The 19897-nt window shown below is 39.7% G+C and overlaps 1 protein-coding gene across 1 annotated transcript in view; it reads right to left on the bottom strand.

Moving 5' to 3' along the window:
* rad17 (RAD17 checkpoint clamp loader component) overlaps positions 1 to 19853 on the bottom strand; it is a 44590-nt gene extending 24737 nt beyond the window's left edge. Inside the window, exons 1-7 of the mRNA XM_080189221.1 lie at positions 19600 to 19853; positions 14650 to 14764; positions 11049 to 11330; positions 9172 to 9252; positions 3650 to 3812; positions 2049 to 2185; positions 1619 to 1671 (exon numbers count right to left, since the gene is read on the bottom strand). Coding sequence (XP_080045347.1) covers positions 1619 to 1671; positions 2049 to 2185; positions 3650 to 3812; positions 9172 to 9252; positions 11049 to 11330; positions 14650 to 14694 — 761 coding nt within the window. The 5' untranslated portion in view covers positions 14695 to 14764; positions 19600 to 19853. The remainder of the gene's footprint in view (positions 1 to 1618; positions 1672 to 2048; positions 2186 to 3649; positions 3813 to 9171; positions 9253 to 11048; positions 11331 to 14649; positions 14765 to 19599) is intronic.
* Between the last annotated feature and the right edge of the window lie 44 nt (positions 19854 to 19897).

Raw genomic sequence — 19897 nt, 5'->3', positions numbered from 1 at the left:
CTGGCCTTGCCGACAATGCCCATAACTCATTTGCATTTCAGCTAAAACACAAATTTGTCATTTTGACCCCTCACAACCCCAAATTAGGCTAATCTGTGAGCAAGGAAAGGTTGTGCAACTGAACAATTACATAAATTAATTCTCATTGCTCACACCATTGTTGGATAGTTTTGTTCTTGCAGCTAAATTCGAGCCAACACTTGGCTCCACACTGTTTTTCACACTGCAAATGATGATCTGTTGACTCCTGGAAAAGGGATTTGTTAGAGCAGTTTTCCTAGTTCAAATTGTCACATCCCTGAGTTCAGTGCATGAAGGGGAGTAAATTATTGCATGCAGAGCAAAGTTAGATTGTACCTGCAACAGATATGGATACTACCAGGCAAGGTCTTGAAGGTCACACAGTTTTGAAAGCTGGAGAAGTTAGAAGGATGTAGACCTCTACGGCGTAGAAGGGTCCACTTGGCCCATCAAGTTTGCACCAATAACAATCTCACCCAGGCCCTATCCTTGTAGGCCAAACTAATCCCCTTGACACTAAGGGGCAATCCCACCTAGACCTGTTTCCCTTAACCCCAATTTAGCTCGCTAATCCCCCTAACCCACACATCTTGGGACAGTAAGGGGCAACTTAGCATGGCCAATCCAGTTCACCTGCACATCTTTGGACAGCAAAAGAAAACCGGAGCAAACATGCAGACAAAGGGAGAATATGTAAGCCCAATACAGACAGTCACCCGACGCTGGAATTGAACCTGAGTCCCTGGCGCTGAGGCAGCAGTGGTAGCTACTGTGCCATCACGTTGTCCTCCTTGAGTATCATATCCAGACCCTACCCCCCACCCTATCCCTGGTTAGGTGCACTGACCCGAACAGATGCATTTCATAGTAACTTCATTGGTGTTAATGTAAGCCTTACTGGTGTCTAATAAATAAATTTTTACTTTACTTTAATATTGTAAACCCACATATTTACCATGACTAATCCCCCTAACCTAGATATTTTGGGACACTAAGGGACAATTTAGCATGGCCAATCTACCCAACTGTACATCTTTGGACGGTGGGAGGAAACCCATACGACATGGGGAGAATGTGCAAACTCCACATAGTCACCTAAGGCTGTAATTGAACCTGGGTCCTGGTGCTGAGGCAGCAGTGCTAACCACAATGCCACCCCAGATGCAGTTATGTTTCAAGTCTGAACCATGTGAGCAAGGGAAAACAACCATTGAGACCTAGATTATGTGAAATAATAAAGGAAACTGAGATAAATGGGTTGTGGAAAGGCCTAAAAGACAAATGCTGGAGAAAGAGCTGAACAATGAAAGCAACGATAACTAAACTGCTGTAGAAATCAATTTTGTTCTATTAAAGATTGAAATGAGGCTAGTGAAAACTGTAGCACTGTCCCTGTTGACCACCTTGCCAGGAGCACACAATAAGAAAATGACCCTCATGTTTTTGATTTCTATATGTTTAGAACTGTCTGAATGGCAATTATATACCTACTGCTTTGTACTTTTAGAAGTGTTGGTTAGAAAGTTGAAAATTGATCAGTTTATTCGATAAGTGAGTATTCATTTCAGTGCTCAATAATTACTTTTGAAACACGTACCGCAAGATATCATGCATGCATGAAGGTTCTCTATAAAACTGATTAGGCATATCCTATTAAGAAAGAAATAAGAGTGATTAATAAAACAGTATATTTAATTTCATCTAAGTAAACAGAAAAGTCTGATATCCAGTGTAAAGTTCAAACAACCTCAATGGTATTGAATAAGCAATATTTTTATTAGAAAACTGACTGTCCCTGCTCTAGAATTAATATTTTGACTGAGCACAGAACGTGCATATTTCAAAAGCCAACATTTGAAAAACAGGAATGAATAAAGGTGGTGGCATAAAAGATGCACTATTTCAGAAACATATTACTGGTTCTGACAAAATATTTCATGACATTATTAATACCTCACCCCTTCATCAAATAGGTACATTGCTTCAAGGGTGAACAACAAACAAGAAATTCAAAAAAAAATACTCACTTCCACAAGAATCAGTTTTTTGTCTGTCTGTAGTCTGTCTCCTAGCATCTGGAGCTTTCTGTATTTGTTGGCTCGCAATAAAAATTCTTGAAATAGAATAGACTGTGACTTGCTGGCATATATCTGAAAATTTGGTTCTGAAGTAAATCAAAGGATACATTTATGTAGATTGGCAAAGACTGAAGTTCACATTCCATTCAATAAGTACAATTTATACTTATTAACATAAAGGATGTGTGTCATTATCCATCCAAGACTTTATGCTTGGAAGCACTGAATTTCTAAATTATCAAAGTCTTCATGGTATGTAAGTTGTAGGGATCCTTTTAGCTTGGTGAGCAGGATCAGCACTGAAAAAGTCAAAAAGATGAAGGAAACACATTCTACCTGATGAGTAGCATCATTATTGACAAAGATATGGTGATATGGGGCAGTACAGTGGCTGGCACTGCTGCCTCGCAGCACCAGGGACCTGGGTTTGATTCCCAGCCTGGGTCACTGTCTGTGAGGAGTTTGCACATTCTCCCTGGATGAGTTTCCTCCGGATGCTCCGGTTTCCTCCCACAGTCTGAAAGACATGTTGGTTAGGTGCAGTGACCCAAACGTGCTGGAGTGTGACGACAAGGGGAATTTGACAGTAATTTCACCGCGTTCTTAATATAAGCCTTGTCACTAATAAATAAACTTTAAAAAAAAAACCTTGAGATAAGGGTAAGTGAGAAACTAGAAGTACTTTACTGAAGACAGAAACAAACTATTAAAGATTCTGCCCAATTACTATCTGGTATTGGGATTGGGACCAAAATTAGTTCTAAATTACTATTGTTATTCATTGTCATTCTGCCCCTCGGGAGTGGGCACCACAATCTTAGCCAATCCTTCTTTTAAAAAAGTGGTGATAATGGAGATCCGTAACCTCTCATTGCTTTAACACACCACACATTAGTTGATCTCACTACAGGCAAGGTCACATCAACTGCCTGAAGATTGTCAGAAAACAGATTGTTTTTTCAAAACAATAATTGGGCAAAATTAAACTTACAAACTAGCAAGAGGGTTAGGCCACTCAGCCCCTCAAGCCTGCTTGCCACATGGTAAGATCATGGATGATCTGTTAACAGCCTTAACATGACTTTCCTTTATACTCCCATATACCGCATTAGGAGATCAATCAACAACTTGAAACTGTTCACAATTCCTTAGCATGTTGCCTCCATTTCTAGTTTTCAGCTTCCTCATGCTCACATCTGTTGTCACAAATGCCATGAATATTTTTGGGTCAGTGGATACATTTATGATCAAATAAACTAAATGGGTAAAAAATTACAATACATTACACTTTGCACAAAAAAAACTATGAAACTAGAATATATTTTATGATGTAATCTTGCATGCGTGTGATTAACAACAGCACTGTTTTGAGGATTCATATGTTTAAAAAAAAAGTTTCCCCTCAGTTGCTAGAAGAGCTAAGTTACACAGAACGAAGAAACATTTCAGTTTCAATTCTTGGTCTTAACTCCATGAACTTGCACAGCAATGCTACAATTAGGTCAGTTTCTCTGAACAACATATACAAATTTACCAAAATCTGCTCTTACCATGATTAAAGCAGTCTTTAAATTCATCGTGGTTTTTAAATTTGTTTTCTGATAAAGGGTTTGTCCATTCCAGCAGCTGAATTCCCAGCTCCTTCACAAGAACTTGTATCGTGGCAGTTTTGCCGGTACCAGCAGCACCCGTTAGTAATAAGATGGAACTACCCTTTGATATGAAAACATATGTTGGCTCAATTAGGATTTATATGTTAGAGAAATTTACAGAATGCTATTGCCATTAACTTTCAAACTCCAAATAGAGCAGCAAGTAAATATCACATTACATTGCAAGAGCAAGGGGTTGATTCTCCTTTAGAAAGTCAGAAATAATTGTGATCAATTTGTTTTCATAAACTCTCCAATAGCTCAACTGGTTAGGAAGCGAATACTTGCTGGTCCTGCAAGTCCCAAGACTGTGCAGAGCTGGCTGGTTTCAACCAGGATGGTGGCAGCTAGGAATGGGCAATAAATGCTGGCCAGCCAGTGTCACATGGTCCCACAAATGAATTAAAAAAAAGGAAATTACAATTGGTCTCAGTGCCTTACAAAAAGAGGGGACAAAACTGACCAAAGTGGAAAAGGGAAAAATATACTTTCACATGGTACACTTTTGTAAACACCACTATTACGGAGTAAATGATGAAAATATTATGGGAGCTGGTTGACAATGGAATGGGCAAGTAACATTAGAGTCAGATAGTGATATTAAGCATTACCGTACAAGGAAAAATGGCTTATTCCTTTTGCTTATTGCACACGTAAATGTGATTTGCAGCAATCAAAGGGAATGCAGGAACAAGAGACACCCAAGGGGAATGTGTATACAAATCTAGCAGGGCAGATTGAGAAAGCAATTTAAAAGGCATACAGGACTATATGCAAGGGCACAGAGTGCAGAAGCAAGGAAATTATGATGAATCAATTGTGAATATACAAGTTCATAGTTTCATGTTCATAGCTATGTTAACATTTTGCTATGGAAACATTATTATTCCGAAAGTAGGGTTATTAAAATGTTAGGCTTTAGTGATTGTCAGAACACCTAAAGAACTGGCAGTTCGCAAGGTTACCAAGTTTAGTTAGAATAAAAAAAGAGAAGTCGATGAAACATCAGGTGGGCTTATTTAGTTGCAGAATTTATAAATGACAGATAATTAAGTTAGAAGTAGGTTTGAGGATAGCTCAGAGCAGGGTATATTGTCATGGAGGTGGCTGGAGTTTAGGAAGGATTTTTAGGTTCAGGTTATCTATGTATGTGTTTGCTGGGAGAAGTTTTTAGTTTCAGTTTGAACCTCAGCTGGCTTGCAGCTCACAAAGAAAGTCAAAATAAATGTCAGTCAGAAAGACCCATGCTGTAAATAACTTCATCACTGACTGCACGTAAAACAGGTGAGGTTTAATCTCAGTTTGAAGTTTGTGGAGAACAGAAGCTGGAAGATTGCCTAATCTGAAGCTAGCAGGAGAACCTACAAGAGGCCTTATAGTGCCTTACTGTAAATGAAAGTAATCAGCCAATTAGCTTGGAAGCTTTGGAAAGTAACCAGAACAAGAGACCGAGACCTCATAATCCCTACAGTGCAGAAGGAGGCTGTTTGGCCCAGAGTCTGCACCGACTCTCCGACAAAACATTTTACACAGGCCCCACCCCCAGATATTTACCCCAACATAATCCTCCCAACCTACACATCTTGGGACACATAGGGGCAACTAAGCATGGCCAATCAACCTAACCTGCACATCTTTGGATCGTGGGAGGAAACTGGATCACCTGGATGAAACTCACATAGATACAGAAAGAATGTGCACACTCAACACAGTCACTCAAGGCCAGAATTGAACCCAAAGTCCCTGACATACTTATGAGTGGTCCCTACATATGTAAATAACTTTAAAATTCATGTGTCTTAAGAGAATTCTTGGGGGGGCAGTAATAAATTGTATTAAGTTAACACTGCTTGTTTTCTTCAAGGCTTTTATAGATATGTATAGAAAGTTGGTTTTTAAAATATTAATGGCCACTAACCTGATCAGAACAATATATAAAATATTAGTCCAGCCTCAACTGAAGGATTGTGTCCAATTCTAGGCACCACACTTTGAGGATGCAAAGGCTTTGGAGCTCACGCATTAAAGATTCACAAGGTTGTTTCAAGGGATGAGGGACTTCAGTGATATGAATGGGGAAGGCAGTGATGTCGTGGTACTGACACTGGACTAGTAATCCAGAAACTCAGGGTAATGCTCTGGGGATCTGGGTATAAATAATGAAATGTCAATTCAATAAAAATTTGGAATTAAAAGTCTAACAATGACCACAAACCATTGTTGATTGTTGTAAAAATCCATATGATTCACTAATGTCCTTTAGGGACCCTAACCTGGCCTGGTCTAAGTGCAACTGCATAGCCACGGCAATATAGTTGACTCAGTTCAAGTGCAATGAGAGATGAGCAAGAAATGCTGGCTCAGCCAGCTAAGCCCACATCCCCAGAAAAGTTCAGAATCATTATGTCTCTACATAAGAGGAGACAGAAAATAACTGTTCCAATTGGCAGAAGGGGGCAAGATGTAAACAACATTGAAAACAAAAGGATGACTGGCAAAAGAGAAATATTTTACATGCAGTAAGCGGTTAGGAACTGAAATACACTGCCTGGAGTGTGGTTGAGGCAATTCAATCATGAACTTTTGAAAGGGCATCGGTCACATTTGTAAAGCCTAGATATTTAAAGCTATCAATAAGTGCCAACATCATTTAGTCAATGTTGACAGATAGTGGCATGACAACATCCTGAAACTTGATATGTGTCTTTCTGATGCTGTTGATCAAACAAACTCTTTCCAAATGTGAAAGAGTTTGTGCATTTGTCACTGAAGGCGTTCCTCAAAATGGAATGCTCGTGTGGCATCATCAGTATAGAGCAACTCTGAGGACCTGGTGCACCTTTCATGGATCTTGGGTGATCATGGCTGAACAGGTTTCCAACAGTTCTCGTATGCAAGCTGACATTCTCTGTAGACTACCTGAAGACATGTGACAGCAGCAACGAGAAGGAGTGGCACAGTGAGGCACTTCTGCCTCGCAGCACCAGGGACCCAGGTTCGATTCTCAGCTTGGGTTACTGTCTGTGTGGAGTTTGCACATTCTCCCCTGTCTGTGTGCATTTCCCGCAGGTGCTCCGGTTTCCTCCCACAGTCCAAAGATGTGTGGGCTAGGTGGATTGGCCATGCTAAATTGACCCTAGTGTCAGGGGACCAACTAGGGTAAATGCATGGGGTTACAGGGGTAGGGCCTGGGTGGGATTGTGGTCGGTGCAGACTCGATGGACTGAATGGCCTCCTTCTACACTGTAGGATTCTCAGAATATGCCAGAGAGTATTGGTGTCAGAACACAACCCACTGTTTTAATCATAAAAAGGTTTGCAGCACACTGCCTGTACTGGCCAACAAAAAAGACCCACTCACCCTAATCCTACCTTCCAGCATTTGGCCTGTGTTCCTGCAGTTAACGAGACTTCAGATAGCTTTTAAATTAACTGACAGTTTCTGCCTCTACTACCCTTTCAGACAGCAAGTTCCACATCCCACAACCTTCTGGATGAAAATTATTTCCTCAACTCCCCTTCAATCATGTTAAATTAATGCTCTGTGGTTTCTAACCTCTCTGCTAAAATAAACAGGCCCTTCCCATCCACTGTATCCAAGTCCCTCATGATTTTGCACCTTTCAATCAAATCTCCCCTCAGCCTCCTCTGTTCTAAGGGAGAACAATCTCAGCCTATCCAATCATTCTTTATCGCTGCAATATTTCAGCCCTAACACTACCTTCGTAAATCACTCTGCACCCCCTCTAATGCAATTGCATGCTCTCTGTAACGAGGTGCAAAACTGCACAGTACTCAAACTGTGAGCTAACTAAACATTTTATCTATTTGTAGTATAACCTCCCTGCTCTTATATTCTATGCTTCAGCGAAGAGGTGAAAGGATTCCACATGCCTCCTTAACCACCTCATCAACCTATCCTGCCACCTTCAGGGACGTGTGGACATTCACTTCAAGGTCTTTCACTACTTCGATACAGATCAGCATCCTAATATTGATGTGCAAACCATTGCTTTGTTTGACCTCCCCAAATGCAACACCTCACATTTCCTCGGGTTGAATCCCATTTGCCAGTTTGCTGTCCACCTGTCCAGTTTGATCCCATCGCACATCTTGAAGGGATCCTAGATGTTGTCCCAGCATGTTGTCATGGAAAAAGATCACAATGAGCAGTTCCGCTGGGAAGTCAATTTTCTCTACAGCTGCTGGAGAAGGACTGCCTCTACTTATATGGTTGAAAGCCTTGGTGAATCAATATATAATATTTCATATCGTATTAGCTATTAATTACAGTGTTTTGTAGACAGGCATAGCAGCCAATTTGGACAATGCAAGCTTCTATACACAGCAATCAGATAACCAACTAGTTTAAATATTTTGGTAGTTTTAATTCTCTTGTGGTGTTTCAATGATTTTTTTAAAATTCATCCCTGGAGTATAGTCAAAATATGAATATTGTTGTGATAGACTTCCACAAATTAAACACTGGAGACTCAGGTACAGATTTTAAAATAAATACTGGCTAATACAGCAGGAGAACTCCTCTAGTCTTCAAATAATGTCAGCAGCACTCCATCAGCACTGGACTGGTGTTTTAAGTAATTCTAACTTCCGATGACGCAATGTCTTGTGCTACCACTGAGCCAAGCTGACATTTGAAGATGGAGCTAGAGGAGGGGGCCTTTTGGTCATAGTCTGATTTGGCTTTCTGGCAGCACAATTTGACTCCATAAACGTCCACTGGTTCTCATCACTAGCCTCAGTCGACTCATTTGCTCTCTGGAGAAATTATATTGCTGGGTGATAATAAACAAAATAAATGTATTCAAGGAATTATAGCTAACATACGCATCAGAAAGGGTTATAGCCGACATTCCCAGAAAACTAAAATGCTCACATGGAGAGTAAACTACACATCAATTGAATTACGTGTGCCTCCAAGACCCACATCAACAGGAGGAGTTGCCAAAACAAACCCTGTGTTGCTGTAAGGCCTTCGTCAGTGTAAAGACAGCACTGAGTCAGAACAGATAACGACATTAAAAGGACAAGTGTGAAGTCAGAGAAATTAGGAAATAAGAGAAAAACAGATGGTGCTAGCTGTTGGATCCCACCCATACTAGGGCAAAGACATCTCAATGTAAGCCGACATGTGAAGATGTTTGGAATTCAAGCAATGTACAGTCTGCATGACTTAATCTATAAATATAATCAGAATCTTGAAGACTGCTATTTCAGAGGCCGCCAGCTCTAAGAATAAATTGATTGAAACCTGTACCTGAGTCTCCAGTGTTTAAATTTGTGGAAGTCTATCACAACAATATTCATATTTTGACTATACTCCAGGGATGAATTTAAATTTAAAAAAAAGGAAAAAAAAAATCACAAGACAATTAAAACAAAACAGTGTACTGACTCACCTGGGGATGTGTCTCTATTGTTTGGGCTTTTAGCCAATTCTCAACTTCTTCAATTTTCTTCTTGTGAACTGCAAGTTCACTCTGAAACAGGAAAGAACAGAAAACAACACAATTAAGAGAAATATCATCATAGCAATGTATTGAAATATATTCAAAAATGGACCTGCAGCTTCAGTAATATAAATAATTATGCATTAGGCCACTCAAAGACATTTTGTAAGCTAGCTTGTAATCACAGAATTATGAAATTGTTACAGCACAAAAGGCGGCCATTTGGCCTGTTGTGCCTCTGTTGGTTTCTAAATGAACAATGCAGCTAGCATCATTCCTCTGCCCTCCTCAAAATTTTAGAACTGAATATCCAGAGTTAAGTTTATATATTAGTGTCACAAATGGGTTTACATGAACACTGCAATGAAGTTACAGTGAAAATCCCCTTGTCACCACATTCTGAAGCCTGCTCGACTCCAGGGAAAAGTTACAAAGTATAGCTTGATTTGGAAGCCTGTTCTGTGTATCTTTTGTTCTAATCTTGCCTGATGTTTGCTTTTTTTTTTAAATACTCCTAACTTGGAGGTGCATGCTTCTGAAACTTAGACTCACTTTTTGTTTTTAAAATTAACACAAGTCAAGGAAGGCAATATGAATAATAGTTTGATTCTAACTTTCTACAAAAAAGGGCAAAACTAGCCCATTTACAAATCAACAAAAAAAAAGACAAACGGCTTTAATCTCGAGTTTCTTGAGTGAAAGGACACCCCTTTAAATTTCAGTCTCTTGCTCCCTCAAGTCTTGCAGCTCAATATTGTCAGGCTGCGTTACATACCTCCCAGTCATTGACTGGTGAGAAGAACTAAAGGTTCCAAAAATAAATCATTTGCCAATAGGAACTATATGGTTGATAAAAGTGGGGGTTAATATGGAAGAGAGTAATTTATACCTAGTTTGAAAAGAATAATTTACATGGGACTTGTAAACTATTTTTCTACAAAAAAAGATTTTAATGTGATTTACACTGAAGTGGTATTTTGTTTTGAAGTTAAATCACAAACATGTGCTCGGACAAAGGCTCACTCAAGGTAACAGGCAGCCACTAAGCTGGTTACACAATTTTCTTAAAAAACTGGGAATTTGTTATTGCATTTAAGACATACAATTGGAAATAGTCTGGCCAAACTATCACCAGAGGAAAGAGTCAACCAGTTTAATTGGCAGCTCTGTTGGCAATGTCAGCTCCCACAAGACTGCCAATTAATACAGAAAGGGGCTAATCTCTTAAAAGAAGAAAACCAGCTTAGGCCAAGAAAAGAAACAGGAATGTCTTTCTTAAAAATGTATGCCAATAAACAAGCGTCATATTTTTCCAATTTACAAGGATTATACTTCGGTAGTATTAAAATGAAGCTTGCTAAAACTGTTATCTTGTACTTGCTAACTGTAAAATAAATCAATTTAATTATTTTTATCTGGCCTTGTTCAATTAAAGTGTGAATCCGTCACACACAGGTATCGATAATTTTAATTATATAGCACCTCTAACATAGTAAAATAAATCAACGTACTTCACAGAAGTATTGTTAAATAAAGTTTGACAAGTGAGAGGTGGGCATGTGTGCAAATCACATTATCTAATTCATATAAAAAGTGGGTCTCGTGTTACTACATAGACTAGTTGTCCAAAAGAATATCTAAAACAGAACTGAAAGTTGTAACTTCATCTTAATAAGAAGTGAAAAAAGACTGCAGTCCTAAGCCATTATTATGTTGTAGCAGAAAAAGCAGCAATTCAGAGAAAGCATAGGAAGTGGTTTTCAAAATCTACATTTTGGAATTTCAAGGGAACAGATTGCAGAGTTTCTTATATATCACGTACATACCTGTGTCTGAGGTCTATATTCATCCACCCAGGGTTCATTGGGATTTGAAGCTGATTTTTGTCTGCAGCTATCAAAAACCTGCTCCACATCAGATACTTTTGTTCTTTTTCGGTTCTTTGTGCTGTTTAAGATAGAGGACTGTAATGTTCTGTCTCTTTCTGTCCAAAGAATTTTCTGAACTCCACTACTTGACCCTGAATTGCTAGATGGTTGTCTGTCTGAAGTCAATTGGAAGGTAGAATTGCTGAGACCATCAAAAGACGGATTCACCCAGTTTGTCACCTAAAACAATTTTGGAAAAGACTCATTTATATACTGTAATGCCTTTCATGACCTCAGGATATCCCAAAGTGCTTTACAACCAATGAAGTACTTTCGTAGTGTGTAACACAACGCGTGGCAGGCAATTTACACATATCAAATTCCCACAAGCAATAATGTAACAACCAGATAATCTGGCTTGGATGAAATGTTGATTGAAATATGGCCAAGAAGTGGGAAACAATGGGCAGAATTTTAAGGCCTTGCTTGGGTGAGACCGGAAATTCCTGCCCGAGATCAATGGAGAATTCTATTGTCGGACCCTCGCCTGCTCTGATTCTGTGGCAGACAAACTGGTAGAGTTCAAACATCATTTACTATGCCTTTATCAGAAATCTTGAGGAATTTTTATGTATTCAAAAGCAAGCTTGTTACTGAAAATTATGTTGTGTTTGCATCATTTAATTTTTATCCTATGATGCAATCATAAATACAAGTTGGTTTCAAAAGTAAATCTTCTCACTTATGGTGAAATAGAGTAAGCATGGTCTTAAAATTTCAAATCGCAGGATACTTATGAGCTGGAGTGTTTAGTTTTACTCAAATTCTGATAATGCAACTATAAATGCGACACAAAAATAGGCAGCATCAACATTGTTTGTAGTTTCACAACTTGTTTAAAATCTCTTAAATTAGTGTTACAGAAATGCCAGGTTTATTCTATTTCAGAAAGGCCAGGTGCAGAAAAATAAACCATCTTAGTCTGAACAAAGAACATAAATTATGGATGGTAATGGTGTTAAACAGCACAGCCCTAATCTACAATAACATTGTAAAATAATTATTTAGTAAGCAATGACGAACATTTATCAACATTAAAATCACAAATTTCAACATGAACAATATTAAAAATTATTATTCTTTTAAAATTAGAAATTCCAACCCAAATCATGAATTTCACAATATACAGTCCAATGTTTAAAAATATCACAGAGACCATTAACTTTCTTTTTCTCTCCCTCTCCAATTCTTCTGCTACTAATATTTTTTTTAAAAAGGGTGTTCTGGAATGGTTTGATACCTTGGTATATCTCCTACAATTGAAATTTCTCATTTGCAAGTCTGGTCACAGCCTGCATTCCATAATTTGAAGGGCACCTCCATTTCCGGCTCCGGTCCAGTCTTCTGTCACTTCAACAATCAGTTCTTCATCCTGACACATGGGACAGCCATGGGGACCAAATTCGCACCTCAATATGCCAACATCTTCATGCACAGGCTCGAACAAGACTTCTTCACCGCACCATCTTCAACAGATGCTATACGTTAGATACACTGATGACATTTTCTTTCTTTGGACTCATGGTGAACAAACAACTATATGATGACATCAACAAGTTCCATCCCACTATCAGATTCACAATGGACTACTCTCTGGAATCAGTTACATTCTTGGACACACACATCTCCATTAAGGACAGTCACCTCAGCACCTCACTATATCGCAAGCTCACAGATAATCTCACGATGCTCCATTTCTCCAGCTTCCACTGTAAACACGTTAAAGAAGCCATTCACTATGGACAAGCCCTCCGTATACACAGGATCTGCTCAGATGAGGAAAATCACAACAGACACCTCCAGACGCTGAAAAATGCCCTCATAAGAGCATATGGCGCTCGACTCATTGATCAACAGTTCCGACGTGCCACAGCGAAAAACCGCACCGACCTCCTCAGAAGACAAATGCAGGATACGATGGACAGAGTACCCTTCGTTGTTCAGTAATTCCCCGGAGCAGAGAAGCTATGACATCTTCTCTGGAGCCTTCATGTCATTGATGAAGATGAACATCTTGCCAAGGCCATCCCCACTCTCCCACTTCTTGCCTTCAAACAACCGCACAATTTCAAACAGACCGTTGTCTGGAGCAAACTACCCAACCTTCGGAAGAACAGTGACCACGACACCTCACAACCCTGCCACAGCAACCTCTGCAAGACTTGCTGGATCATCGACACGGACACCATCATCTCACATGAGAACACGTGAGGCCTCAACCAGGATCTTGGGTTCATGTCACACTATTTGAAACCCCAATGACTTGGCTGGGCTTGCAACATCTCATTTACTGTCCTGTCTGGTGACAATACACATCTCTTTAACCCATGCTTAATGCTATCTCCACTCACATCGTCTGCACCTTTAAGACTTGATTAGCTGAAAAGACTCGCATTCTAATGAGTATTCTGTAAACTGAATGTGTGTCTTTGTACGCCCTGTTTGTGTTCAGAACTCCCCACTCACCTGACGAAAGAGCCCCAAAAGCTAGTGGCATTTGCTACCAAATAAACCTGTTGGACTTTAACCTGGTGTTCTGAGACTTCTTACTTTTGGAGGATGCCAGGCAAGTAGCGCAACTGTTTAGCTGGTCTTCTCCTGGGCCTGGTTATCAACAATTCCTGCAGAGACCAAGTCATGGGGGGTTTTGCTCAGAGTATCTGCCTCTCTTTCATGGCAATATTTGCATCCTGGTGTTTCTAGAGAAGGAGTAGGTGGTATCCAGCAGTACCATTAAGGATTCTTTAGTGAGTCACAGGCACTGAGCTGGTATGTACAATTTGTCGTGAGCGCAGTTTTGAGATTTAATTGGATGGTTCCTTTGTTTATGCCTCTTTCAGAAGGGAGCACTTCTGTTAAATTAGTTTTTGATTTGACTGATGTCACTGATGTAACCCAGTTTTGCAGCAGAGGTCACTGAACAGCATTAGAAACAGAATGGTAATTTCTACACCTCCTCTTTAACTCAGTTATTAAGGCACTGTCTGATGGCTTAGCTAAGAATAACTCAATAGTGATCCATCTTCTCTAAAACTTCCCTCGAAATGCTACATTAACCTACTGACCTAATTAAAGTAAAGTAAAATTTACAATACAGAAACAGTCTATTCAACCTAACTGTGCTGTTGTTAATGTTAAATACGAGCCTTTTCCCATCTTATTCCATCTAATTCTATCAGATCTCTTTCATGTGTTTGCTTAGCTTCCCCATAAATCCATTGATACCTCTACAACCCCAACCACTACATATGGTAGCCAGTTAGATAAATCAGTGTCTTGAATAGTCACACGTAGTCTTCTGAGCATCAAAAAGAAAAGTAGCCCTGTGAAAGTGAAATAATTAACTATAATTGCTGCTGGGAATTCTTGATTTTAAAAAACAAGTTGCATGACCACAGAAAATGTACACAAGGAAACAGCCTGTATTCTCAACCCAGGTACTGTAACAAGGCAAAAGAATTATAACTCCAATATACCGAATGTAAAAAAATACATTTACCTTAGCAGAAACAACCTTTCTGCCGAGAGAGGATTTTGACATCATCAACTTTGCTGATAGTCATAAGCGGGCTACGTTCTGCACCTTCAACAATAAAGTCACTCCTCAAGTTCAGCTTTAGAAAAGAAAGAAAATATCAAGTTTAAACTCAGTAATTACTAAGTACTCTGTATTAACAGAAAATGTAAATTGACACCCTGTCAAGTCTATAGTTTTGCTCAGTCGTCACTAAAACTCAATGGGTGAGCTCATGGACCTACAGTTTCTGTTTGATTGTGTTTTTTCCTCTCAATAATTGGCATAAATGGGACAAAGGATTATGGAATTTTGGGCATGATGCAAGTTTTTGTGATTTTTTGCATCAGTTTTAAGAAACTGGTACTGAAAGCAGGTGCTGGCAATGGAAGTGTCTTCCTCTGTGAATTTATCACTGTGGAAGTTTCCTCAAATTTCACTCTCTTGCAGGTTGAAGCAGCTCCAAACATTAAACTGGATCTTTTGGACACAAGGACATGAATAGGCATGTTTGAAAAACTTCATTTTCAAATTTACTGAGGAACTGACTACGATTATGCCCTAATCTAACCAACAGTTAGAAAGTATAATAGTTCTGCATATTTTTTAATAAGCCATTTTCAGTCATTTAAAATCATGCTATTCAAAGGTGATGGATAAGTAACGAGATTTATAATGCTTATTTTGTTTGATTAAATCCCTTTTCATAGTACAATTTTATTCATACAATCACTCAAATGTAAGAGGATTTAATTCTTTTTAAAAGAAATCGGTTTTAAAATGCTACCCAACTGCACCAGTTGATGGCAAACTTTGTATTTTGTACTATGCAAATGAACTGTTACAGAAACTCTGGGAAAAAAACAAACTTCAGAATGGGTATACTTTTGGACATCATCTGTTCAACAATCACAGACCACACACATTTGAAACACCACTCCATTGTATAGGTGTGGGCTACCAAGGACTCCAGTTCAATTGCTGATGTATGGCCAGCGATTTTATCCCAATTAGAGGAATTGACTTTTTTTTAAAATTAATTTACAGGGTGTGAGCATCACTGGCTAGACCAGCATTTGTTGCCCACGCCTAAATGCTCTGAGAAGATGCTGGTGAGCAACCTTCTGGAACTGCTGCAGGTAGGTATACCCGCAGTGGTGTTAGGGAAGAAATTGCAGGATTTTGACCCAGTGACAGTGATATGTACCCAAGTCAGAATGGTGAGTGACTTGGAGAGGAACTTCCAGGTAATGGTGCTTCCATGTATCTGCTGCTCTTGTCCTTCTAGATGGTAGTGATTTTGGAAGGTGCTGTCCAAGGATCCTTGGTCAGTTCTTGCAGTGCATCTTGTAGATGGTACACAATGCCACTACTATGCCAGTGATGCAGGGAATGTATATTTGTGGATAGGGTGTCAATCAAGCATACTGCTTTGTCCTGGATGGTGTCAAACTTCTTGACTGCTGTTGGAGCTGCACTGATCCACCACACTCCTGACTTGTGCCTTGTAGCTGATGGACAGGCTATGGAAAGTCAGGTGGTGAGTTACTTGCCATGGGATTCCGAGCATCTGACCTGTTCTGGTAGCCACAGTATTTAATTGGCTAGTCCAGTTGAGTTTCTGGCCAATGGCAACCCAGGATGTTGATGATAGGGGATTCAGCAATGGTAAAGTCTTGAATGTCAAGGGGAGGTGGCTAGATTCTCTCTTGTTGAAGACAGTCAAATGTTACTTGCCACTCGTCAGCCCAAGCCTGGATATTGTCCAGGTCTTGCTGCATTTGATCATGGACTGCTTGAGTATTTAAGGAGTCATGAATGGTACTGAATACTGTGCAACCATCAGAAAACATCCCCACTCCTGACATGATGATGAGATGAAGGTCATTGACAAAACAGCTGAAGATGTTTGGGTCAAGGACACTCCCTTGCAGACTTCAGTATCCTTAATCTGGGGAAGGGCAGGGGGGCTGCACATTAAGCCATATTTTCTGATCTTGATCACTGAGTATCGATACTTATTAAAGAAGTGTATGTGATAACATATTAACGTTCCTACAAATAGATGGTTAATAACCACATGATTACATATGAAGAACATTGACTGACATGATGACACATGAACAATACACTCACAGCAATTAGGGATGGGCAATGAATGCAGGCCTAGTCAGAGAAGCCCACATCCCTTGAATCAACAAATAAAGTATGCAAACAGAAAGTTCATTCTCCCAATGCCTTTCTAATTCAAAAGATAGGGCAGTCAATAATTGTATGTACCCTTATCAAGATTAGATAATTTGGCATAGATTATTTAGAACAGGGTGGTTGTTGCTCATGAAATTATATTATAGCATTTCTTAAGTTTCAGGAAGGAGAAACAAAGATTGCCACTTACGAACTAGACAGAAAATCAGTTAGAAGGCAATACATTTTACATAGATCAAGGCTGGACTAACACCTCAATTTTATTCCTTTAGAAATTTCTTTGGAGAAAAAAACCCAAATGTAGTTCTACCCATCTCCACAAAAACTTTAGACCATTTGTAGTAACTGAATGATTTTCAAGCACGAGGGATTAAAAGAATGACAGAGCAGGAGAAAGCATATTATTGCAGATCACTCCTTTATATTGTCTGTCCTTAAGAACATAAGAACATAAGAAATAGGAGCAGGAGTAGGCCATCTAGCCCTTCGAGCCTGCCCCGCCATTCAATAAGATCATGGCTGATCTGTTGTGGCTCAGTTCCACTTTCCCGCCCTCTCCCCATAACCCTTAACCCCCTCTCTTATCAAGAACCCATCAACCCGCTTCTTAAAAATATTTAGCGAGGCAGCCTCCACCACTTCAACGGGCAGAGAATTCCAGAGATTCACCACCCTTTGAGTGAAGAAGTTCCTCCTCAACTCCGTTCTAAACCGCCTCCCCTTTATCTTGAGACTGTGCCCCCTAGTCCTACTGTCTTTTTTGAGCGGGAAGAGTCTCTTCACCTCTATCCTATCCATCCCATTCATCATCTTATACGTCTCAATGAGATCTCCCCTCATTCTTCTAAACTCTAACGAGTACAAGCCTAGTTTATTCAGCCTCTCCTCATAGCTCAATCCCCTCAACTAAATTAATAACTACCTGAAATAAAACTATTTTCTGCTCAATATTGTACATAACTTCTAATATTCTGTAAGACAAGTGATTATCATGTGACTTAGAATTATTTATTTTTGACTCGTATCTTATTGAAGAAAGATGATGCTGAACGAAAATCATAAGCCATGATCAAAAAGCTCAAGTTTGCTTTCATCCATCAATTTGGCAGAGGGTAATAATTAAAAATTTATTTTTGCATATAAAGGACTGTACTGAAATTAGTTTAAACCAATGTTTTTATATTTTGCAAATTACCCTTTTTTTAGTGATTTGAATTCTTCAAATATTTAATTTCAAGAAAGCAAATAAGGCAAAAAGAAATTACTGCGGATGCTGGAATCTGAAAGAGAAACTGCTGGAAAATCTCAGCAGGTCTGACAGCACCCATGGAGTGAGAACAGAACTAACATTTTGAATCTGGATAACTCTGTCTTCCACCCTCAGTCTCCCAACCCCGAAGTCCCCTTCACAACTCTCATCAGCACATCAACGTTTGTTTTGGTGCCCCTTCATATTCTCAAATCGGGACTGAGAAATTTTTTTATCAATTTTACTTCCAATTTCCACCCCTCTATCACCTCTACATGGTTAAAAAGATAATTATTTTGGAATATATATTTTACTCCGAAGATAACAGAATTCTTATAACTTTGAACATTACAAAAGACAGGATTCTTATAAGTGCTCATATCAAACTTAGTGTCTATTGGTGGGTTATCACAACCCTGATAATGATACCTTGCCAGGCCGGCAAGATAATTGTACATGATTAAGTCCTAAATCAGAGACTTTTATCTCGACAACGCCAATTTGTTCTGATTACATACATTAGAAGCAAAACACAATGGAGGGGGAAGTGTTCAGAAAAAAAAAATCAAAGGGCAGGATTCCATAATCAGAAAGTTGGAATTCCACTAAAAAGAGAAATTTTTCAACCCTGGATCATACATGCAGTATGCACACACACTATATACACATACACCTTATACTCAAATTGCTGGCACTTAGATAGTTCTTTTTGCTGCTCTACAGGTAGCTGGTAAACTGACAGATAGACATATTACTTCGCACATGACTGCAGTGCAGCAATAAATGTGGCACCCGAAGGTATATGTACACGGCAATTGGTTCCTTGCTCTTTAGAAATGATAACAATATAACATCATGCACATACATTTATCTATATAGCAGCATTTGGTGGGTGGGTGAGACAGTGCCAATCAGGAATTCAAATATAATTAAAACGGAGAACGAAAAACAAACAGGCAAGTTTTAGCAAAGCTTGACAGAAAGTGAAAGAAGGGAGAAACAGACAGAACTCCAACAGCATGCACACATGAACTGAAAAAGGAGTTTGACTGTTGATTCGAGATAGCTCAGCAGCATAACAATATCCAATTTGAAGGAGCAGGATGTGTAGGCTGGGACGGACAGCTGGAGCATTTTGAAAATGAGCTGAAGGGCCTTAAAACTGTAAAAAGGGGGCCTGGGATGGGAGTTGCGAATTTTGATTTAGCCGGTAGAAGTCTGGTGGATAAAACAGAAGCTGGCGAAAGGTGGGGGGGGAAAAAAAGTGAACAGAAAGAACATCCAGAGAGTTAAATCCCGAGACAGGATTTTGGATTTTAGTAGCCCAAGAACTCAAACAATGGTACGGGGTGGGGGGGGGGGGGGTACATTTCAAATATGTAAAGAAATGCCACGCAAAATTAGAAACAGAAGCGTGCAGGACAATCACGAGATCCACATCCTACTTGTGGAGAATGGGTAGGGGGATTTCTACCTACATGGTTCTCAGTAGCTGACAGCGCGGGGATTGATCACATTCACAATCCAAGGCGGGGAGGCAGCTGGATGTTATCCTCAGACAGACATGCGGCAGGAGCCCGGCTATTTTCCCGAGGGGGAAGACGGGAGTTGTTTATAGATGACAGAGGAGCAGTGAGTGTGTTTATGAAGCTGGAGTCTCCGGTACCTCCCCGAACCTTTCCACCAGCAGCTCCCTGCGGGCTGCCCCGATTTAAAAACACCAACAGCTCAGCGGGGGGGGGCCTCCCTCACTCGCAGGCTCACTTAGCTGTCTCT

Source organism: Carcharhinus amblyrhynchos, chromosome 5 (genome assembly GCF_965287045.1).
Source record: "Carcharhinus amblyrhynchos chromosome 5, sCarAmb.v2.hapA, whole genome shotgun sequence".
Classification (NCBI taxonomy): domain Eukaryota; kingdom Metazoa; phylum Chordata; class Chondrichthyes; order Carcharhiniformes; family Carcharhinidae; genus Carcharhinus; species Carcharhinus amblyrhynchos.
Note: the sequence above shows the minus strand (reverse complement) of the source record. Positions and strands in the feature narration are given on the sequence as shown.